The sequence below is a fragment of the Neomonachus schauinslandi genome, chromosome 2 (assembly GCF_002201575.2).
Source record: "Neomonachus schauinslandi chromosome 2, ASM220157v2, whole genome shotgun sequence".
NCBI lineage: Eukaryota > Metazoa > Chordata > Mammalia > Carnivora > Phocidae > Neomonachus > Neomonachus schauinslandi.
In genome coordinates, this window is record NC_058404.1 from 50,603,548 (window position 1) to 50,628,437 (window position 24,890).

The 24,890-nt window shown below is 39.5% G+C and overlaps 1 protein-coding gene and 1 pseudogene across 1 annotated transcript in view; both read right to left on the reverse strand.

Annotated features, from left to right (window-relative positions):
• The window catches only part of KIF13B (kinesin family member 13B), a 201,435-nt gene that overhangs the window by 12,957 nt on the left and 163,588 nt on the right, over positions 1 to 24,890 (reverse strand). The window contains exons 36-37 of the mRNA XM_044912850.1: positions 23,270 to 23,381; positions 15,897 to 16,030 (exon numbers count right to left, since the gene is read on the reverse strand). Coding sequence (XP_044768785.1) covers positions 15,897 to 16,030; positions 23,270 to 23,381 — 246 coding nt within the window. The remainder of the gene's footprint in view (positions 1 to 15,896; positions 16,031 to 23,269; positions 23,382 to 24,890) is intronic.
• LOC123324263 lies at positions 5,281 to 5,384 on the reverse strand (annotated as a pseudogene).

Sequence of the window (24,890 nt, forward strand, 5' to 3'; positions counted from 1 at the left end):
GAAAAAACATCTCTTAAGCTCAACCCCCAAAATACTTCTATTCCTCAGTTAGATCTTCTTTAAAGCAGACAAGATGGGGGTGAAACATTCCCCCGTAAAGCATAAACAGGTAAGATCCCACCAAGGGTGGAACATAACCAGCCAGGATGAAGCCTCTCTAAGATGAGAGGACTCTTGCCCTCCTTAACAGAACATGGAAACACAACTTACACTCTCCTCTCGGACTCAGGGGAATGAGAAAACTCCAGTAAATGCTTAAAAATACCTGCTGACATGAGTGAAGGGACGAGCCTGTGACACGGTGGCATCAGCAAACCCACGGGCTTCCTGGTACCCAGGGCCCCACGTCACGGCTCCGGGCCGTCACACTGAGACCTCACGTCTCTCCTCACAGGCTTCCCGCCACCGTCAGTCACTCCCATGACCACTTCTTCACCAGCAACATACCTGCCTCGTGAACAGGCCTACCCCGAGGCCACCATTCAGAGGAAGGGGGAAGCAGGACACTGGATGATGACACACATCTGAAACGGCTAAACACAGTGTCGAAAATAAGATGGGATCGGGTCTGAGTGGGTCCTGAGTGTAATGTCAAGTACTTGGAGCACACCTACTGCTCACGTGCTCGTAACTTTGTGGGGCTCCCTCCTTGGGAAGCCAGGTGGTGGCGGCTGCCAGAAACCAACCCTGGCCAAGTGAGCATCAGGTAGATATGTCTCCGACAGAGGACTCTGAAAGGTGCAGGCTAAAGAGGATGGGGTGTAGGCATACCACACCGGCTCTGTATTGATTGTCACTGAAGCGAGGTGACAAGCACACAGGATTCACGGTCGTATTCTCTCTACTTTTATGTATTTCAAATTTTTCCATAATACCGTCCTACGTGGAGCGCCTGGGTGGCTCAGATGGTTAAGCATCTGCCTTCAGCTCAGGTCATGATCCCAGGGTCCTGGGATCGAGTCCCGCATCGGGCTCTCTGCTCCTTGGGAGCCTGCTTCTCCCTCTGCCCCTCTCTCTCTGTCTCTTATGAATAAACAAATAAAACCTTTAAAAAAAAAAAAAATACCATCCTACGTGAAGAAGATAACTGGGACTCATTCAATGTACAAATTCAGTTCAACAAAGACTTGGGTCTCACAGTGTACAAGGCATCGCAACAGGTGCTGGGAAGAACACAAAGTTCACAAAGTCACAGGCTTTGCTCTCGGCAGACCGGCAAGGACATTTATGCAAATAACTGAAACAGCAAGGAAAATGATAGATAATAGAATGAAAGCTTCAAACGCAGAAAAGATTCAGAGGAAGGGATGATAAATGAAATAGGCCTAGAATACCCTGCCGGAGGCGATCGCACTTTGAGACAGGCCTTGAAGACTGAGCGGCTTTTCCCAGGGCAGAGGGACATTTCCAACATGAAGAACGACATGGCAAAGGCACGGTGCTCTTTGCGCCTGATGTGTTCCCTCTACTGCCACCTCTGTCCCCAGAAAAGCTACTCAATCTGCCAGGAGGGCTTGGGGAAGACAGAATGATCTAGAGTGACCCGCACCGGGCAGAGGGAAGCAGGTTAGGGCCGTGAGCTTATGGTTGATTTTCACCCACAGTGATGAGCTATCAAAGGTAAATGAATGAGCGGTGATAAGAGCTACGCTTCGATACGATTAACCCTTAAACAGGGGAGATACGAAACTTGGAGAGATCAATGAAGAAGTTGCTTCAACGGTTTGGCGGAGAGCTATTGAGAGCCTGAACTTGGATGGAAAGAGGAAAAGGAACTGAAAAGCTAGAGATAGGAGGGAGAGTCCTGACCACGTGGAAAGAACTGGCTGGGGAGGCTGGGGAAATAGAGTCAAAGATGATGCCCAGGAAGGATGGATGACCGGGAGGGGGGTCATGGTGGTGTTAGCAGAACCCGTGTCCATGCGTGTGTGTGCCCCTGTGCATGGGCCCATGTGCAAGGGTGCGGGGACCCAGGCTTGTGTGTTGGGCAATGGCCTGTGATGAATTCAGGAGCTTCATTAAGGATACCAAAAATACCTACAAAGTGTACTGAAATCTTAAGTGTGCCATTTGTCCTTCACACCTAAGAGCTCAGATTTCCAAATGTGTATTGTTTGCATTTTAATGCTGTTTTACACATCCCCAGTGCAGGCGGTTGCCTCCTATTTCAGGAGCTCAAAACATTTCAGATCATAAGTTCATTAATCCTTATGACACATCTGGCAACTATTAATAAAAATGACTGTGAAGTCTTTTGCAGCTATAAATATTAAGGAGAAGTCCCACAAGGCAGGCGAATATAAGTATAATTATCTACATCTCACACTACAGACACCAAGGCTCGGAGACATTCACCTAATAGTTACATGCATCCAGGCTGCCCAGTGAGCCGGTGACAGAGACAGCAAAGGACCGACTTCCAAGCACCAGCTGAATGTGCAATCATGCCGTCTGCTGAGCATCACTGAAGCTTAGCAGATGAGTGGGTTCCAAGCAAGAGAGCTGCTCAGAAGTATTTCAGGGAAAAGATGAGGGTCACATCTCGTATCACAGCCCGTCATTTTTTAATGCCACATGAATGAAGAAAACGGAGCAGATCAGCTCAGAATTTCAACCAGGCATCGGAGTCACTGGGAGACCCCTCTGCCTCAAAGCATAAAGTTTTAACACCTTGGCAACATGTAAAGGCCCTCACCTCTCCGTGAGGCTGCACCCTTTCCTCGCTTGTGAAGCTAACGCCGCTCTGAACTGACCACACTCCTCTGCCGGAGCCTTCCTCGAGTTCTTCCTTTTCCCTAGGGAATCATGTTCTACCTGGTGAGTGCCGACTCACATCTGTCTCAGCTTGAGCATGATCTACTCTTCCCGAAATTGCCTTCACCGCGCCAGCCCCAGACATACATATTACAGCATCCGTAACGTCACCCTGTTTAGCTCTCCGAAGGGCAGGGATTATGGCTCATTCATCTCTGTATTCCCGTACATAAAAGAATAACTTCATGTTTGTTGAATGAATAAAAATACGTAAATGAACAAATCAATTACTTAAGTGACATGACAAAGGCCACATTGTACAGTTACAGAGAATTTGGAAAAGAATAGACATTTTGAAATTTGGGCATTGGCGTAGGTAGAGGGGAGAAGAAATATTTTAAAGCAAAAAATATTCACTTCATTTCAAAACACTGAATTTTCTGATGCATTTTTTTGTTTGGAAAATGAACCTTTCCTAATAATCACCCCTCACCCTGAATTTGATAAACTCTCAAATGTCATCTTCCAATGGTTCCTAAGCAAGTATGATCCTCTAGATCTTTTTTTTTAAGATTTTATTTTTTTTTAAGTCATCTCTATACCCAATGTGGGGCACGAACTTACAACCCCGAGATCAAGAGTCACATTCTACCAACTGAGCCAGCCAGGCGCCCCCTTTTTTAAAAATTCTAACCAAGCATAAGAACATGAGATGTAAGATTTACCTTTGTTATAAATAACCAGTAGACAACCTTTGGTTTTCATGATGCTAAAGTGAGAAAAATAAATAAACAAAACCAAGCAGGGGGAGTGTATACAAACAAAATACTTCCCAATCTTCAAATATATTCTGATAAAAGTAATAAACAATGGACAAAAACAGACACGTACAATTACCTAAAGATCAAGACTCAGCAATACCCTAATCAATATAAACATACTTTTTAAAGGTTATGTTAATCAGAGGCAGGGCGGTTAGGCTGCAAGGGGCACTGCGAAGTCACAGGACGAAAGCTGGAGGAAGCACCCAAGCGCTGGTCCAGACACACACAGCAGCTGCCTGCAGGATCTGGTCTCCGCAGGTGGTCCCCACTCACGGAGGAGGCTCAGGATTTACACTCTGGTTTTCCAGGGTGATCTGGCGAAGAGTGTGTTAGCTATGATGACGCCAGCACTTTTGTCCATCTGGCAATTATATTTATTTTAAATGAGTAACACAGCATTCTACCTGACCCATCAGTCGTTTGTCCGTGTAGACCTTATCACCTTGGGGGTTGCACATCTGGAAGGTGGTAATCCAGCACATGTGCATTCGCTAAGCAGTGTCACCCAGAGAGGATGACAGGTGGCCACCAGCTGGTCCCTACCAGACACACTTTTATCCTACCTGTCACCTGCCCCTTTCGATCAGTGACCTCAAAGTATCAATGCAGGCATGGAAAGGGGACTTAATTTTTCTGCCCAATATTACAATGCCTCATGAGGTTTGTATATACACTCGAATAGATTCTTTTGGTTTTATCCTCTTCAAATCTACCCTTGAAATTGCAGTCACAAGAGCTTTCTGAAATGCAAATTTGACCATGTCATTCTCCTGCTATAAAGCAATGATTCCCCATTGCCCATAGATAATTTTTCTTAAAAGATTTTATTTATTTATTTGAGAGAGAGAGAGAGAGAGAGGTCAAGCAAGGGGAGGGGCAGAGAGAGAGTGCTGCACGAGGGGAAGCAGACCTACCCCGGCCAAGCACGGAGCCCAACACGGGCCAGGTCCCAGGACCCCACGATTGTGACCCAAGTGGAAGTCAGATGCTCAACCGACTGGGCCACCCAGGTGCCCCCATAGATCATTTTTTTAAGAAAGGAATGGGAAAGAAAGGAAAATACAAATAGGTCCTACTCAGTGTATTTCCATGTCTTGACCAGTCCAGTCCCTCCTTCAAAGACTTTAGATTCATTCATTCTACAAATATAATCACTTGCAATATTTTAATCAGATCCAGTGAAATTTCTTAATATCACAATTGTGCATCCAACTTTGCTTCTTGAATACAAATCTCAGTATGCCATTCACTAGGCTCTGTATCCTTAGACGAGGTGCTTTATCTACCTGAGCCTCATTTTCCTCAGTATCAGAGTATCTAGTACCACCCTCTCCGTGCTGTCCAACATGGTGGCCACCAGCCCCGTGTAACTACTGAGCACCTGAAGTGCAGCTCCCGTGGCTGAGGAAGTTAACTTTTAATTTTACTTAATTTTAATGAATAATGTGTAAATTTAAGAATTAAAGTGCCTTTAAGTATGTTTGGAATACCTTGGGCACAGGGATCTATTGTTTCAACTTTATGACTCCAAATGCAGATCAAGGATTTCTGACAAAAATTTAGCATCCAAATTGAGATGTGCTAGAAGTGTAAACGACACACCTGATTTCAAGAACTTTACAGGAAAAAAAAAGAAGGAAATACCTCAGTAATTTTTTTATATTGATTACAGATTGAAATGACAATATTATGACTATACTAAGTAAATTGTATTACTAAAATTAATTTGACCTATTTCTTTTTACTTTTTTAAACTGATAAGAACAGATACTACACTTGATCTTAGCCAAAAGGCCGAGGAGGGATCTTTTTACTTTTTTAAATGTGCCTACCAGAAAATTTAAAATGTCACGTGTGGCTCACATATTTCTACTGGACAGCGCTGATCTAACTCAGCACCACTGCTGAGCTAATGCATGTAAAGTGCCTGGCACACAGTAAGCACTCAGCACATTTGTAAAATCCCATGCTCTTCCTAATCACTGGAATGTTTGGTGTCTTCCAAGATACTTTTAGCTTGGTGTACTATATAAACCCACTTTTAAACAATCAACAATTATATCTGATGTAAAATATAAATCGAAAGATTCTCCTTGTGTTTATCAGCCCCAAAGCCATTCAAGGATATGATATTAATTCCATTTTCTTTCAAATAAAGAACCTTAGGTATTATTAATTTACTCATTTACAAACATGTATCAGGCACCTGCTATATTTCGAACACTGTACCAGGATCTGGAATACAGTGTGAGCAAAACCACACATAGGGTTCCTATGCTCCTCAGAAATAGGCACTCGGGGTCTAATATCTGATATTCCTATTTAACTAATTATAAAAAACAACTAAAAGTCCACTAAAAGTCCTATATTATTTATATATGTGTTAATTCAACTTATTTGAGGTAGTACATATAGAAAATTTCAAATACTAGTACTTCTGGAGTTGTCAGAAAAAATAGTTTCTTATTTTTATAGAATCTAGTTTACTTTTTAAACTTCCACATGATAATTGTTAACACTTACTTAAATATTTACGTGAAAAAAACAACTTATGGGGCGCCTGGGTGGCTCAGTTGGTTAAGCATATGCCTTTGGCTCAGGTCATGATCCTGGGGTCCTGGGATGGAGCCCCACATTGGGATCCCTGCTCAGTGGGGAGTCTGCTTCTCCTTCTCCCTTGCACCCCCCCCATGCTCATGCTCTCTCTCTTGCTTGCTCTTTCTCAAGTAAATTAATAAAATCTTTTAAAAAACATGTTTTTTAATTTTTATTTTATTTTTAATATTTTATTTATTTATTTGAGAGAGTGGACAGGGAGAAGCAGACTCCCCATGGAGCAGGGAGCCCAACTCGGGGCTCGATCTCAGGACCTCGAGATCATGATCTAAGCCAAAGGCAGATGCTTAACTGAGTGAGCCACGCAGGTGGCCCAAAAAACTTATGGTGTTTTTTTTTTAAAAGGATGTAATTTCACATCATTCGAAATAATGGTTATTAGTTTTTCAAGGTTATTAAAAGACAAAATATTTGTTAATCTTAAAAATTTTAGGAGCACCTGAGTGACTCAATCCAACCCTTGGTTTCGGCTGAGGTCATGATCTCAGGGTCCTGAGATCGAGCCCCAAGTCGGGCTCCATGCTGAGCATGAAGCCTGCTTGGGATTCTCTCTCTCCCTCTCCCCGCCCTCCCCCCACTTGCATACTCTCTCTTAAAAAAAAATTTTTTTTAATAGGGTCTGGGGCGCCTGGGTGGCTCAGTCAGTTGCGCGTCTGCCTTCAGCCTGGATCATGATCCCGGGGTCCTAGGATCAAGCCCTGCATCAAGCTACCTGCTCTGCGGGAAGCCTGCTTCCCCCTCTCCCTGCTGCTCCCCCTGCTTGTGCTCTCTCTCTGTCAAATAGATGGATAAAATCTTTAAAAACAAATAGAGTAAGGGCGCCTGGGTGGCTCAGTCGGTTAAGCATCTGCCTTCGGCTCAGGTCATGATGCCAGGGTCCTGGGATTGAGACCCGCATCGGGCTCCCTGCTCCACGGGAAGCCTGCTTCTCCCTCTCCTCCTGCTTGTGATCTCTCTCGCTATCTCTCTCAAGTAAATAAATAAATAAAATCTTATAAATAAATAAATAAATAGAATAAAATAAAATAGGGTCTAAATCTAGACTGTCACCTGTTTGGTATATCAGGTAAGCTAAGAATGGTTTTTACATTTTCAAATTACTAAAATAAAAGAATACTTTGTTACATGAAAAAATGATATAAAATTCAAATTTGGAGGGTTATAAGTAAAATTTTCTTAAAACACATCCAGACTCACTTACTGTAAGTATTGTCCACAGCTAGTTTTGACAGGCCTGCAAATCCTAAAATAATACTATATGGCTCTTAACAAAAAAAGTTGGCCAATCTCTGGTCTAGAGACTCATACAAAAGTGTACAATGACAATTTCTGAAAAATGACTGGCAGACTAAGGTCTCTTCAATCAACTTCTGTACTGCCTCAGAAACTCTCATTTTCACTATTTTTCAGATCAACTACCATGCCTGATTGTGAAGACAACCTTGTCAACTCAGTATCTGTCAATACAGTACCCACACATTTCTGGGGCAAAGAGAGATGGCAAAACATTATGATTTTGGAAAACTAACAGTAGTAAAAGTGCCTAAGAGTTCATTCCTAAAGCAACTGAATGGAAATCATTTGCCTTGAATTAACAAAAAATTGTTTTTTGAAGTCTGTACTCCAGAAACCCTGTGCAAACTTGCCTTTGTTAACTCAGGAACAAGTGAATGCAGCATAACATATCCAAGTATATTTATTATGTGTGCTACTTACTAAATTACAAGGCGGAAATGCTCATATCATTATCCTTTAAAGAACCTGAACAACTGGGCGCCTGGGTGGCTCAGTTGGTTGAGCGACTGCCTTCGGCTCAGGTCATGATCCCGGGGTCCCGGGATCGAGTCCCGCATCGGGCTCCCTGCTCGGTGGGGAGTCTGCTTCGTCCTCTGACCCCATCCCCTCTCATGTGTTCTCTCTCTCTCTCATTCTGTCTCAAATAAATAAATAAAATCTTTAAAAAAAAAAAAAAAAAAGAACCTGAACAATTAAGGAACCCTGAAGGCTGGAAGACAAGGCATAAACCCTTTTTTCTTATTTTGGTTAGTCATGGTGACGAACCCTTGGTGATGATGACACAAGCATAAGCATTTATATGTTCACTTTACCAAGGGAATCCAAGCCTGAGAAGCCCTAGAACAGCATCTTTGCACACAGGGAAGAACTAGAAGTTGGTTTGTTTTTTCCCATTTTATATATGGAAGGATCACTGACATGAAAGATGGAATCGCTGGCCACACAGGCATCTTTTCAATCAGCATCCGAGATGTGCAGGGTGTTGCGCTCTCTCCTCAAGGCTTTGTCCTTCCTCCACAGTGGAAGCAGTGTTGAAAATGGAGAAAAATATCCCTGTGGTTGACAAGACAGTCCCAAGCAAAGTGCGGGACACTGAAAAAGGACAGGCCATACAACAAGGACAGGCCAGAAATGTGACTGTGCTTTTGATGGCGGAAATTGAAGCTGAGTATTAACTCTTTAATTCTCCAGATGAACCAACAACGCCATTTGGAGTCCCAAAGTTTGAAGGACATAAATAGCTTCATCTGAACATAAACTTCTAGATACATGAAAAACGCTATTATGCCAAATTAATTCAATCTAACTAATTAGAGAGCAGGAAGTTCTTTCAATTATTTTATGTGCTGTCTGAGAAACACACTTGAATATGAGTACAGATTTCATTAATTGCAGTTCATTATTTTCCAGATTAGTTACTAAACTCGCATCAGAAGGTCAAAGACAGCAATTCTGTCTGTCAGCTGCCACCTCTTCCGGTGCAGTATCTTTGCATTTCTGGAACTCAGAAATTGATTACAAACAAAAACAAATCTCCATAAAAATGAGAAACATAAATCTTTATGAATATCTTCAAACCAAAACATTCTGTAAGATATAAGAATCTTCGTTTTTAAATCTTCAGAATAAACTGCTAACTTCTACCCTACAAGGAAAGATCCACAGAGATCTTTCCAAATATTGAAATAGAATGCCAAAAAATAACAGCAGCTTATCTGAAAACCTGCTGACTCCAAAGAACAAGTTAATAGACATTAATCTTTTCGTTAGAGTCTCACCACGGTTATACGTTTGCATCTCTCCATGAGGGAGGGTATCGAACACTCTTGTTTGAAAATGTCAAGGACACACTGATTAAAAGTACTTTTTTGAGAATAATCCTTCCTTCATTACACAACTTCTGCCTCTCTTCCACCTAACAGTGAAAACACAGCAATGACTGGTAGGAACAGGACCTATCCCATTCCTCAGTTCTTAACCTGGACTATTTTTATATTCTCAAAATCTTATTTTCTGAAAACAGAAGTGGCAAAAATTCCACGGTGTTCTTTTTTCTTAAGAGAGCACCCCGCTATCTCTAAATCATCCTACTTATTCACAGCTGCTACCATTCTCTTTGTTAATTTCATCTCTGTCATTCTCGGTGCCTTCCACCCCCTGCCTTAGCAAGCCGCCCTCATACCGTTCTCCCCGCGTTGGTGCTGCCATCCCTTGAATGCTTACAGAGTCAGCTCTCTTAGTCATTGTTTGGTCAAGCTATAAATAACTCCTCTAATCCTTCCTCATAAATCATTTCTGACGTTATCCCCTGAAATAAATCCAATTGGTCAATGGACTTCCCATAGTAACAGAACCCAGAACCAAGTGCAGTAATCTAAGTGTGGTCTAATAACACCAAGGGTGGCATTCAGGTGAGTCCGTGGGGGTGTCTTCGATATTGTGACTACTTCAGAGAAGGACTTTAAGCCTCCAAACTAAAGAGGGACAGAAATATAAAAAAGGAAGAAGTTTTAATATCTTTCATCACAGTTCGGTGGGAAATGGAGAGAGAAATAGCTTTACAAATGATAAAAAGATTAAGCTGGGGCAGGGTAGAAAGAAAACGTGCTATCATACATGGTCTATTTGGTTACCATGTACTGTTTCTGTTGATCCTCAAACCATTTCGGGGTTTTTGGGTTTTTTTGTGCTGTTACACATTATATGTCTTCAGCAAGGTTACTATCTATTATCTCTAAGTCTTATGCAATATTAATATCATATTTATTCTTTCCTATACTGTAGAATTGGTCCAGATTCCTTTTAGGCATATGCACTGATTTCTATTTTTTCTGGGTTCTCTCTTTGATGTTATTCTATAACACAGTTTTTTAGTCTGGTATTGATTATTTAATGACTATTTATACAGGCCATTGAAATGAGTGCACTAACAAAGCACCAGCAGCAAACAAAACATAGAATCAAAATAGAGAGCAAGCTTCACAGTACTTGTGCATTTCTTTATGCTACTGGTTAAGTCATACCATTAGATACCTCACACAGAGCTATGGCAAAGCCAGGCAGTGAACAGAGTGGTCTAGGAACGCTGGTCAGCATGAATCTGTTTTAGGCTTACAAGATTGGGTACACAAAGAAAGGCCACAGACAGGGTTGTCCCTTTATTTCCATAATGTATCTAACAAAGTCTCCCATGAGCTCTTTGGTAGAAAGAGCAAGAAATGTGGACCGGAGGTGGCAGTTACTGAATATGCAGAGCTGAAACGCTGATCTGTCACCCTGTGACTTGAGGAGTAATCTTGAGTTGCCTACGAAAGGGTCCTCTCTCAGGCCCCCCAATGTTCAATATTTTGTTTATGACTCAAGTAGAGAGAGACTATGCCCTTAAAAAGTTTGCAGGTGATAGCTAAAACACATGTATTTTTTTACATAATTACTCAAGAAATATCTTGACATTCTAGGAGCATTAAAACAAAACTAAGATGAAAAATTTTAGAAATCAAGCTAAAGTTCCTTATTTATTTTTACACATCGATTAGACAACATAATAATAAAAGAGAAGAACTGCATTGCCAAGAGTGTAAACAAATAAACAAGCAAATAAACAAGCAAACGCAAAAGGGAATGCTAACTGACCAGAGGCACAACAAGCTAATACTGGCCTTTAAAAAAAAGTCCAATCATATGCTACTTTGGTAGAAGTACATTGTTTAGAAGAGGGAGATGATAATTGTACCATTTTCAAGCATGGGCTTGAAAATACTTCTGGGCTCCCCACTCGAAGCAAGACCTGGACAAGACAACTGAAGAATGATGAAGCACTTATTATCTGAGATACAGTGGGCTAATCTATAGCTGTTAAGTCTGGAGAAAACCTCCTCTTCCCCTCCCTCTAACTCCTGGGTAATAGCAGAGGAAACTCTGAGGCAAAGACTGGTTGGAAATAAACTCATCTTTTTCCTGGAGGACTTGGAGGTGCCACAAGGAGGGGCAGGGCAGATCATCAAAAAAAGTAAGACCCTCAACTTTAGGTATCAAATCTGATTTCCAAGTGAATCAGATGGCATTATATTACGTAAAGACTACTATTTTAAAAAATTGGGGGCGGGACACCTGGGTAGCTCAGTTGTTAAGCGTCTGCCTTTTCTAACATTTTTTTAAGGGTACTTTTTAAGAATTTATATTATTAGGGGTGCTTGGGTGGCTCAGTCGGTTGGGCGGCTGCCTTCAGCTCAGGTCATGATCCCAGGGTCCTGGGATCGAGCCCCACATCGGGCTCTCTGCTCAGCGGGAAGCCTGCTTCTCCCTCTCCCACTCCCCCTGCTGTGTTCCCTCTCTCGCTGTGTCTCTGTCAAATAAATAAATAAAATCTTAAAAAATAAATGAATAAATAAATAAATAAAAATTTAAAAATTGGGGGTACTAAAAAAAAATCTAACGAATACAGGATTGTTCTTATTGCTGTTATTTTGAAATCCCATTGGCATGACAGTGCTCCTATGAAACACCACTCAGATGGCAACAACTTAAAGCATATTTAAAGTGGCCCTAGTAAGGGAACCTCTATTTGACAATGTCATTTAAAATTATAATTTACTGCTCTTAGAGCTTTCTCAGAAATAGTCAATAAAAAGGAGATGAACACAAGTGTCTTTGGCCAACTAAATCCTAATGGTAAGCTTAAGTTGTCCCCCCATTTAGGAATAGTTCTTTAGTGGAACTTGCATCAATCTAGGAAAGGAAGTTCATAATTATGTCTTGATATCACAAGTACCCACTCAGATCTGATACTCTCACCTGTAAACTGTAAACATAGTGCTTTATACCACTGGGTGACACTGATACAGACAAACTACCTAATATTATAATCTGAATATATGTCAATGGTTAACCAATACACATTTCGTATCAACTATGCCCCTGCCCTCAAGGATTACATTCTAAAGAGGAACTAATCAATAAACATATAAACATAACAATAACATCCAATGAAAAGATTAAATATGGGAATAGTACTGATGTGGTGGAAGCTGTTGTTTTAGTTTAATTGGTTGAGGCCATTCTATACGCAAACGTACTTCCTTAGACTGGCCTGTCTTGACCATTCTAAATAGCAGACCACTCTACTAGAGACCTGGTAGCCATGCAAAGACTTCATGAAAGAGTATTCCAAGTAGAAGGAAAGGCAAAGGCAAAAAATTCTTGAGACCAAAATGAACTTCATGTGTTCGTGAGATAAGAATGAAAAAGGGGTGCCTGGGTGGCTCAGTCAGTTGAGCGTTTGCTTTCGGCTCAGGTCATGATCCCAGAGTCCTGGCATCAAGAGCCCCTCAAGAGTCCCGCATCAGGCTCCCCACTTAGTGGGGAGCCTGCCTCTCCTTTTCCCTCTGCCCCTCCCTGCCCCCTCCTAGTGTGCTCTCTCTTGATCTCTCTCAAATAAGGAAGGAAGGGAGGAAGGAAGGAAGGAAGGAAGGAAGGAAGGAAGGAAGGAAGGAAGGAAGGAAGGAAGGAAAAGGCCAACATGGCTTAGTTTGGTGAACGAAGAGGAAATAAAAGGCATAAAGATTAAAGGTCAGGGGTCCAGGTCATATAGGACACTGTAAGGCACAGTAAGGAATTTAGATTTTATTCAGTGAGAAGCAGTGAAGATTTCAAGCCATGAACTAAAGTAAGACTCTGGACGGTCACTCTGGCTACTTCGTGAATAAAAGACTTTTATAAGGCAAAAAGTGTCAGACAGACCTGTATGTAGGCTGCTGTAATCATCTGGGCAAGAGACCAGGGTGGCAAGAATGAATGATGAGAAATGTAGATGACCGGGAGTCACTGGATTAGAAGTGGTACCTATGAAATCTTACTGGTGGAGTCTTTGTGAGGTATGAGCAACTGGGTGGATATTTGTGCTACATACTGAGATGGGCATGTATTATTTTAAAATATTTTATTTATTTATTTGAGAGAGAGAGAGATAAACAGAGAGAGCACAAGCAGGGGGAGGGGCAAAGGGAAAGGGAGAAGCAGACTCCCCACTGAGCAGGGAGCCGGATGTGGGACTGGATCCCAGGACTCTGAGATCATAATCTGAGCTGAAGGCAGATGCCTAAAAGACTGAGCCACCCAGGTGCCTGATGGGCATGTATTTTTAAGTATTTTGTGTGTTGGGGGTAAACAGACTTATGAGCTGAAACCAACAGTAATGTTCTGGACTGGTAAAATGTGAATGCTTAATTGATTTACAAGTAGAAAAGCTTAATGGGCATTTAGCTCCATGAGGCCAGAGCTCAGGGGCAAAGTCTGGGCTAGAGATTGAAATATGAACATTGTCAATGCAGAAATAGTTAAAGCCATGGAACTGAATGAGATGACCCATGGAGAGAAGGCCCAGGATGGAGCTCTGGGGCACCTGAATGTTAGCAGCCCGATGGAATAAACAGTCCCAGAAAAGGCAACTGAGAACGACTGAGCGGTCAGCAGGAGAGAAACCATGCAAATGTCACCACACTGAAGCCTAGAGATGGAAGTGTTTCAAGTATGATGTCAAGTCAGAAGAGGACCCTGGAATGGGTGCTCCCTGGTGACCTTCAGGGAAGGCCCTTCGGTGGAGTAGGGGTTACAAACCAATTGGACCATTTAGCTCCACCACTGGGCATCTTCTTAAGACCAGCTTTGTATTTATATTTTCATTTATTCATGAAATATGAACTATCTGGGGCCACTTTCTCCAATATCTTTGCTTATATATGCTCAAAAGAAGTAAACCAAATGGACAAATATTGCACAAAAGATCTTCAAAATATCACAAGATCGCCTTTCTTAAACTGGACATTACAAAATGCAGTTATCTGCCATCACTACATTTCTTTCTAACACATGATTATTCCTCTCATATCCAGAAGAACCAATCATTTACCAGCAAAACAGTAAAAACAATTTATTGTAGCAGGTGATCTGACTTGCCATATCAAAAACTCAAAGTAGTTTTTAAAAACTAACTCTAACTATAGCAGTCTGATTCAGTAACTTCTAATGCCATGCCAATTTCCTTTAACTTCTAGAACTCTGTCTTCACCAAATAGCGACTGCAAAAGGGTGGTTATCCAACTATACGTTTTGATAAAATCACCTTGGGTGCTTATAAACACAGGTTGTAAAGGCACCCCCAGATGGGGTCTGGGTTAGGAGGTCAGGCTGTTATTGTTTTTAAAGTTACCTTCTTAAAAAGCCACCATGGAAATTCTGACAGAGAGTCCATGCGTCGTACATTACAAAATAATGACGTGTAAGTTTAGGACAGAATAACATATGCAACAGCAAATCCTTGGGAAAAATCATTTTTGCCTAAGCCCCAACCAAGTATTAGACTTGCTATTTCTTGTAGCTCTCGTGATCCTAGATTCTTTGGTAACTGCCAAGTACCCTTTATGTGCTTAGTCAAATTTAGTTCAAACATCCAAAATCGTGATCTTTATTTTTCTCATACAGTATGTGTCCATGTCTGCTTAAGTACATGTTTATACAATGCTAGATTTAAAATATTATATATCTGTAGAGCAGCCTTACAAAACTAATACCACCACCCTTGAATATGCATTCATAAACTCAGAAAATTCTTTTAAATAGTTAAGGTCTCGGACAAGGACTCACCTGCATTTCTGCAACTTGAATGTTTTCAATGAATGTGGATAAGCTGATGTCAAAAGACCTATTTCAACAACTGAACTTGCACTGTATGTGTTTTTTAAGGAGTATAAATAAATCCTCATTTATCATTTTCTGCTGAATTCACACCTACATAAGGCTGGAAATTACATTTCCAAGAGGCTTCCCATTCACCATTGCATAAGAGCAGTTTCCTGATTATGTGGAAAACCCTTTAAGATTTTCTCTAAAAACTTATTTGAAGGCTGGGCAGAGAGTTTCATGAAAAGGGGGAAATAAGACAAGTGATCACATTTAATATTTTAAATGAAGGAACAGGTAAACCACAGCAGAGGAAAAAAAGGTGGAGAGGGAAGGACAGTGATGATATAAAATTATTTGAAATAAGAAACGAAATCAAGAATTAAAAATAGAATTACATTTTCTGTTTGGCAATACACAAACAACACTAAGTGCACTTCATAAATTTTACTATTGTTGCTCTAAGTAATATTACCATAAATCACATTAGCAGTGTACTCGGCATTTTTTAAAAGCAAAAAGGATTGAGACCGTCAATAAGTTTCAACAGCTCTGTTACCTCTGAAGAGGGTGGAGGAGAAATGATCACAAGCTTTCAGTGGACCTAAAAGCCCAGGTCCAAGGCCCCCCACCCCTGCTACCCCTTCTCCCTCCAGTGTCATTGCAACACAGAGCATCATTCCACCAGGAATCAGAAACTGTTCACTGTTGCCTTCCTGATGCTCTTACCTGATGTGCGAGGGGAGAAGGCTGTTTGCCCCTTTTCTCATCGCGGACAGGGAAAAGAGACTTCAAGAGCTTTGGCATCTGTGGCACAAAGGATTTTACTGGATTCAAGTAGGAGGCCGCGAGGCTACTAAGTCCTGTCAACAATATTGAAAGGAAAAGAGATCAAATGGAAACGACAATGTAGACATTTTCTCTCCCATAAATTTGCCAAATTTCATTTGTAGTAAATCTAATAATGTAAATTCTTTTTTTTTTTTTAAAGATTTTTAAAAATTTATTTATTTGACAGAGAGATAGCACAAGTAGGCAGAGCGGCAGGCAGAGGGAAAGGGAGAAGCAGGCTCTCCGCCGAGCAGGGAGCCCAATGTGGGGCTCGATCCCAGGACCCTGGGATCATGACCTGAGCTGAAGGCAGCCGCCCAACCGACTGAGCCACCCAGGCACCCCTAATAATATAAATTCTTAAAAAGTACCCTTAAAAAATGTTAGAAAAACACAGTATTATCATAGCTACCCTCAAACACAATGTTGTTTCCTTTTTCCAATTAAATAACAGCAATTAGGGTATTTCTAAAACATTCTAATATCCAATGTTCCTATTAGTATCAGAAGGGTAATCCAACCCCAGTCCTCGTCACTAATTGGTTCACATACTAACTTCTGCCCTAGAATAAGATGGGGTTTTTCATTTTTAAATCACATAGCTGATGACACACATGTATAGCTCTCTATCTAGACTTTAACCTCTTTGAAGTCAGGGACTATGTCTTCTACAACTTTAGTTTTTCGTATCTACTTATTGAATAAAGATGATGAAATGGACCTTTTAGAAAAAGGGTGATGTTTGGGTTGTTTTCACAAGAAAGGGATTGATGTCCTGAACCAACCTGCTCTAAATTACCAAAGGCTGGGATCAGACATGCAGACAATGCCTATGATAGAAGATTTCTTTCCTATTAGTGAATAAAACTAAATTTCTAGGGAAATGTAATCTAAAACTCATAAATGATAAAACACTGTATCCACATAACACTTTAAAAAGAACAAGCAAGTCAACCTGAGAATTTGTGTGTGATACTGTCTGAACAGAAACACACAACCACCCGCATGCCTCTACCCGACACTGACCCCTGAAATGACTCCAGGTTCATTGGTAATACCTGTATGGGTCCATTGGTACATGGACCCATACAGTTCCAAGGCTTGTATATTTTACATAAAGTAGTACAATAGTAACTCTAAGTAGACTGTGAAAAGGTAAGGATTTTTATAATCATGAGAGCCATTAAAAACATAAAGCAAAGAGATTAACTCTAAATGCCAAGAGATATGTTAAAACTGAGTTCAAAAAAGTCAATTAATTTACAAGGCAAAAGTAGGAAAGAGAAAAACAAAACAAACAAACAGAAATAAGTTTGAGATGAATAAAGAGCCAGAAGAACATAATCATCAAAATGTTGGGGGAAAAAAAAAAAAAAAGGACAATCTAGAGTTCTATATACAATTAATTAATTCTACACTAAGAATGACCCCTAGGGCGCCTGGGTGGCTCAGTCGTGAAGCGTCTGCCTTCGGCTCAGGTCATGATCCCAGGGTCCTGGAATCGAGTCCCACATCGGGCTCCCTGCTCTGCGGGAAGCCTGCTTCTCCCTCTCCCACTCCCCCTGCTTGTGTTCCTGCTCTCGCTGTGTCTCTCTCTGTCAAAAAAATAAATAAAATCTTTAAAAGAAAAAAAAAAAGAATGACCCCTAATTAAATAAAGATCTAGCCAATAATCTATCAAAGGCTGCATATATCATAAAGAGAGACAATCAAAAAAAGAGAGCATCAGACATGATGTGTCTTCTGAGGTAAATACACAAAACTACACTTTCATTTATTCTACCTCCTACCCCTCCCTCAAACTGGCCTGAATCTGTTCAAGACCGTGGAGCTAATCACCAATTCACAGGAAATATGGTAGACAGAGAACCATGTTTAAAAAACCTCATGGGGATATAACCAGCAAAAGTAAGAACATACAGAGTCTATCATACAAAGACAGTCTCTTCAACATATACAATGCATGGGGGAAATAGATAGAGAGGAACATATACATTAAACAACTCAAGACACATACCAACTCATCACAATATATGAACCTTACAGTTGGATTTTCACTCAAAATAACTAAAAAATATTTTTGATCCAACTGGAGAAATATAAATACTGACTAGATGTTTGATGATATCTAGCACTTATTTTTAAATTTTCTTAAGAGCAAAATGTTATTTGGGGGTATTGCTTTAGAGATACATGTACAAATACAGATGAAATGATATCTGGGATTTGCTTCAAATTAATCATAAGAGGGTGTAGAGAAGCAGCAGGAGCAGAGATAAATCAGACTGGTGATGAACTGATCATTCTGAAGGGAGGCGGTACTTGAGGGCACATTGTGTTACTCTTTATACTCTTGTATGTTTGATATATACCATAAATACCATAGTAAAAGAATTCTTCCAACGTGAAAGCAAAATAAAAACTTAAACATATAAAAGAAAGGGTCTGTCACTAACAGACGACTGCTAAGTGCACTGATGATGAATATAATTCACAAAAAAGAAACTAAACTCAGAAGAACAAAGTGAGATGCAAGAAGCAACAATGAGCAAAGCAAAGTGGTAAATATGTAAATCAAGTAAGCATTAATTACAAATTTTTTTAATTAAATTTTATTTTTTTATTATTATTATTTTTTGAGTAGGCTCTATGCCCAGTGTGGAGCCCCAACTTGGGATCGGAACTCACAACCCTGAGATCAAGACCTGAGCTGAAATCAAGAGTCAGATGCCTAACCAAATGAGCCACCCAGGCACCACTATTACAAACTTTTTTAAAGATTTTATTTATTTATTTATTTAAGAGAGAGAGAGAGAGAGGAAGAGTGAGAGGGAGAGAGAATCTGAAGCAGACTTCACACTAAGCACAGAGCCCTACACAGGCTCGATCCCATGACCACAAGACCATGACCTGAGCCAAAACCAAGAGTCAGACGCTTAACTGACTGAACCACCCAGGCACCCCACAAATTTTTTTTTCAAAACAACAAATTTGGGGCACCTGGGTGGCTTAGTTGGCTAAGCCTCCAACTTGTGATCTTGGCTCACGATCTCAGGGTCGTGAGATGGAGCCCCATGTTGGGCTCCACACCCAGCTTAAGACTCTCTCTCCCTCTCTCCCCCCCCCACTGGCATGCATACATGCATGCTCTCTCTCTCTCTCTCAAAAAAAAAAAAAAAAAATTACAGAACTTTAAAACAAGGTGGCACCCTATGACCCAGTAATTTCACTCCTAGGTACGTAACTCAAGAGAAATGTTCACAAAATGACTTGTATAAGAACAAACTTTATTCATAGTAACCAAAAACTAGAAACAAACTAAATGTCCACAAACAGAAGAACTAATTAAAAATTATGATAAACTCAACTGTGTAAGTGAAGTTTTTCTCAACAATAAAAAATAAATTACTGAAAGATGCAATGGTATGGAGATGTAAACAGAAATGATAAATAAAAGAAGCCAAACATAAAGAGAGTATATACTGTATGATTCCATTTGTATGAAATTGTAGAACAGGCAATACTAATCTGAAAGGATAGAAATCAGAACATTGGCTGATTGTGGACAGTAACTGGAGTCATATAAATCTTGTATGTCTTGACTGGGTATAAGTTACACAGGTAAATACAATGGTCAAAACTCATTAACTATGACCCATTGTCAAGAAAAAAAGCAGTCAAGAGAAATAGACCATGACATGGCCCAGATGCTGGATTTAGCAGATAAAGACTTTAAAGCAGCTTTTGTACACAGGTCCAAGGAAGTAAAGAAGAATCTGATCTTAACAAATGTACAGGTAGAGAATATCAGCAGAGAAATTAAAACTTTAAAAGCAGCAGCAAGTAGAAATTCTAGAACTGAAAAGAAGAATAACTGAAATAAAATATTCTCTGGATGTGCTTAACAGAAGGTTGAAAATGGCAGGAGAAATTATGCAACCAGAAGAAACAAGAATAAGATAAAAAGATGAAAAATAAAAATTTTTAAAAATCAGAGCTTCTGTGACCCTTAGGGTAATATTAAGCAATCTAACATGTGTATAATTTGATTCTCAGAAGAGGAGAAAGAGAGGAATGGCCAGGGGGAATAATTTAATGAAATAATAACTGAACATTTCCTAAATTTGTTGAAAACTTAACTTACAGATCCAAGAACATCAATGAAATGCAAGCAAGGTAAGTGCAAAGAAAACTATACCTAAGAATATCATAGTCTAACAAAAATAAAGAAAGCTATGAAAGCAAACCAAGTAACAGAGTAAACAGACACATATTACATGTAGGGAAAAGAGACACAAATGATGACTGATTCTCAGCATAAAAGGAATCTAAAAGATAACATAAGACCTTTGAAATGCTGCTAGTGGAAAAATCCTTCCAAAAAAAGTGAAATAAAGATAATCCCCAAAGGGGAAAGCACTCTTTTCTAAGACAACTGCACAATAACTAATACTACAGAATATTCTTTGGGCTAAAGAAAAATGATATCAGATAAATATAAGACTTCAGGGAGGGCTGGCTAGTGCCAGAAATAATTAATATGAAGAAAAATATAAAAGATTATCTATAGTCTCTTAATTTCCTTAAAAGATAGTGGCTGTTTTAAAGCAAAAAGATTGGGGCGCTGGGTGGCTCAGTCGGTTAAGCATCTGCCTTCGGGTCAGGTCATGATCTCAGGGACCTGGGATCGAGCCCCGCATCAGGCTCCCTGCTCGGCCAGGAGCCTGCTTCTCCCTCTCCCTCTGCCCACCTCCCCCCTGCCAGCTTGTGATCTCTCTCTTTCTCTCTGTGTCAAATAAATAAATAAAATCTTTAAAAAAATAATAGTAATAAAGCAAAAAAGAGTAACTTTGTAAAAAGTGTTCATAATGTCTGTAAAAGATACAACAAAAATAGTACAAAATAAGGGGGGATTGGAAACAGGCAAAAAGAATTAAACAAGGTTCTAATATTTGTACAGTGGGAAGTGATATATTATTAATTCTAAGTAGACTATGATAAATTAAGAATCCATACTATAGTCCTTGAGCAAAGACTTTAATAAATAAACAAATACAGAAATACCAAAAAGCTAGAAATGGAAATAAAATTAACTACTAAAAAATATTTTTCAATTAACCCAAAAGAAAGCAAAAAAGAAGTTACAGTGGAGAAAAAATAGAAAGGCCAAAGAGAAACCAACAGCAATTCAAAGACATAACAATAATAATATTAGATGTAAAAGAACTAAACATGCCAATTAAAAGACAAAAATTGTCAGGCTAGATAAAAAAAAAAAGTTACACCTAACTATATGCTGTCTACAAGACAATCACTTTTAATTTAAAGAACAGGGCGCCTGGCTGGCTCAGACGGTTAAGCGTCTGCCTTCGGCTCAGGTCATGATCTCAGGGTCCTGGGATCGAGCCCCGCATCGGGCTCCCTGCTCCTTGGGAGCCTGCTTCTCCCTCTGCCTCTCTCTCTCTCTCATGAATAAATAAATAAAATCTTTAAAAAAATAATAATAATAATAAAATTTAAAGAACAAATACAGGCCAAAATTTAAAAGACTGAGAAAAAGATACACCATTCACACAATAAGCAAAAGACAGTTGATGTGGCTATATTAATCAGGTAAGACAGATTTCAAAGTAAGAGAATTCCAGAAATACAAAGGGACAGTCATAATGATAGAAATATTGCTTTATCGGGAAAAAATAACAATCCTAAATATGTATATACTTAACAGAGTTCCTAAAAGAATGATGCAAAAACAGATCTGATAAAGGGAAAAACAGGTAATTTTCATGATCAGATCTGGAGATTTAATGTCCTCTGTCTCAGTGATTGATAGAACAAATAGAAAAAAAAAAAATCAGTATAACAGAATATTTAAAGAACAGATTTGAACAAGGTTATCAACCACCTTGACCTAATTGACATATACAGAACACTATGCCCCCAAACAGAATAGGTTCTTTTCAAGCATGCATAGAATATTTACCAAGATAGAACACAGGCTCAAAAACATTCCAAAAGATTGAAACATTAAAGAGTCTTTCAGATCATGATAAAATTAAATAAGCAATCAATTAATAAAAAGAAGTTCCCCGCCCACCCCAGACATATGAAAACGAATTAACATGCTATTCCAATAACCCATGTCAAAGAATAAATCAGAGGGAAATTAGAAAATATTTTGAATAGAATGAAAATGAAAGCACCACATTCCAAAATTTGTGAAATGCAGAAAGAAACAGAGATCAATGAAACAGATAATAAACAATAAAGAAAGACCAGATTTGGTTCTGGGAGAAGACTGAGAACACTAAAACATGTCTCAAAAGTAGTCAAGAAAACCAGAAAGAAAACAAAAATTATCAAAAATAAAAAGAAGGGGCGCCTGGGTGGTCATGATCATGACCTCAGGTCATGATCCCAGGGTCCTGGGACGGAGTGCCACGTGAGGCTCCCTGCTCAGCGAGGAGTCTGCTTCTCCCTCTCCCTCTGCCTTTCTCCCTGGCTTGTGTTCTCTCTCTTTAAAATAAATAAATAAAATCTTTTAAAAAACTTTTTTTCCCTTAAAAAAAATAAATAAATAAATAAATAAAAAGAAGGAACATCACAACGGATCCTACAAACACTAAAAGGGCAATAGGGAACATTATAACATTTATTGAAATAAATGTTAAAATTTAGATGAAACAGAAAATTCCCTGCAAAACATAATTTATGAAAACTGACTCATAAGGAAACATAAAAAGTTTTAAAAAACCCTGTATTAAAGAAATTAAAGTCATAATTTAAAAGTTTCCCAAAGAGAAAATTCCAGGCCCAGATAGTGTCACGGGTGAATCCTGTCAAGCATCTAAGGAAGAAGCAATACTAAGTATATAAAATCTTCCAGAAAAAAAGATGGTAAGGAAATATTTCCCAAGTCATTTCATGAGGCCAACATAATTATGATACCAAAATCTAACACATTATTATGAGAAAAGGAAAGTAGATATTCATCACAGTACATATACACAAAAATCCTTTACGAAATATTAGCAAACAGACTCAAGCACATATAAAGGATAACACATCATAATCAGGCGGTATTTATCAGAAGGATGCAATATAAATTCAACATTCAAAAATCCGTGTAACTCAACATGTTCATGTTAAGACAAAAAAGGGAAAAAATCAGATGACATTAACTAGTACGTGGTAGGAAATCCTGACTTAAACTATTTCTGAAAGGTGCTCAAATTTCACGACAGTGATTGACAAATGAAAATGTAACTTACCTGGGTCAGGAGAATGGTTATTTGGGGGACAGTCAGGGAGGGATGGGGCAACTGGAGCTACTCCTCTGGAAACTGCAGTTTGCGATACATCCTGTTGACTCTCCCACCGGCCCTGTTAAGGACAAAAACAGCAGTTTTTATTCAACTGAATCAGTTAACAGAAAAACCTAAAATTATTTAAGAAAAACCTGTCATACATTACTAAAGCTTTATTCCCTTTACAAGACATGGCAGATTTGACTGTTTAAATACCTTTCTTCTTACACTTTTCATCTTCCTAGTGTTAATTTCCCAAATACTAATAATACCTCACATTTGGATATTCCCTCCAGTTCACAATCTGAAGTCTCCTCAGTTCATGCCTCCCATGAACTATGGCTATATGAAGACATTCCTTTTGAAATCGTTCCTTACGTTCTGCCTCGTAGGCTATTTCTGCTCTTCTGCCTCAAGATATTCTCTCGCTTCAGATTCTCAACTGAAACCGAGGAACAACCCCCACACTGTGGGCTGTCTCTTCTCCCTTCTCCAGGGTGTGTCTTTCTATCCATTCAAATACCAGTAGTTCATGAAAGTAAAAATTCTAGAACAGTGTATTACCAAGGCTCTTGTTTTCCAGATATTAAAGAGAAGTTCCAGTTAAGCACAAATCAAGTAATCACAAGTTCCTAATAATGGAAGTCTCTGGATTAACAAGTTTTATTGTACTCTCAACTTATTTTATAAATTCCCGTTGAAGAGATTTCATTGCATTATACAAGAACAACGCCAGCTGGGTGATGGATTAATTAACCAATCCAGAATGGGTGGTGAGCCACAAAAATGGTGATATCATCAATGCACTCTTAACATTAGTCCCATCTGGTAAAGAAATAAACCCCAACCAAATGTTACAAGTACAAAACCCAGTAATGGAGATGAGATTGCCAGTCTTCTAAAAGCTTTAAGTTCCCCTTTGATCCTTTAATAATCACTCTGACTTCTTTTTCATCAGTTAAATAATAGTATTTTATATCAGTTTAAGCTGGTATTCCCCAGATGAGTGACCCTAACGACATTTGAGTTTTCCTTAGTAATCACCTGCAAAGCGAGTTTTCACTGCTCCTGAAGATGGATCCTTAGTAATCACCTGCAAAGCGAGTTTTCACTGCTCTTCAAGATGGATGGAGGTGAAAAGGCCCCTACGGTTTCAGATATATATTGGAAACCTATCTGCTTTTAGCAGCAACCTAAGTACTGATCATAAAATCAATAAACCTTAAGTGATCTGGCTCCTGTTTACCTCCGAGAATGCCACTTTTCCCTACGAACCCTCTCAGCACTTGATATTTAAAAAAAGAAAAAAAAAAAAATGGTATGATGTCTTAGCATTAGGAAACCAGGAAACAAAAGAGGCATGAAGAGATGATTAGGGAAACCATGAACTCTGAAAGACTTCGCTGCAGGAGCATTTGTGTTACTATGAATCACACACTGATTTACATACTTTAATGTTTCATTAATGTCTTTTGCATTTAAATTTAATTGTCTGTTTGGGAAGCCGCAGCTTTGTGTACTCTGGGACATCACAATCAGGTAGCTGAACACTAAGGTCAATACTCTGGTGCTTCTCCGAGGAAGA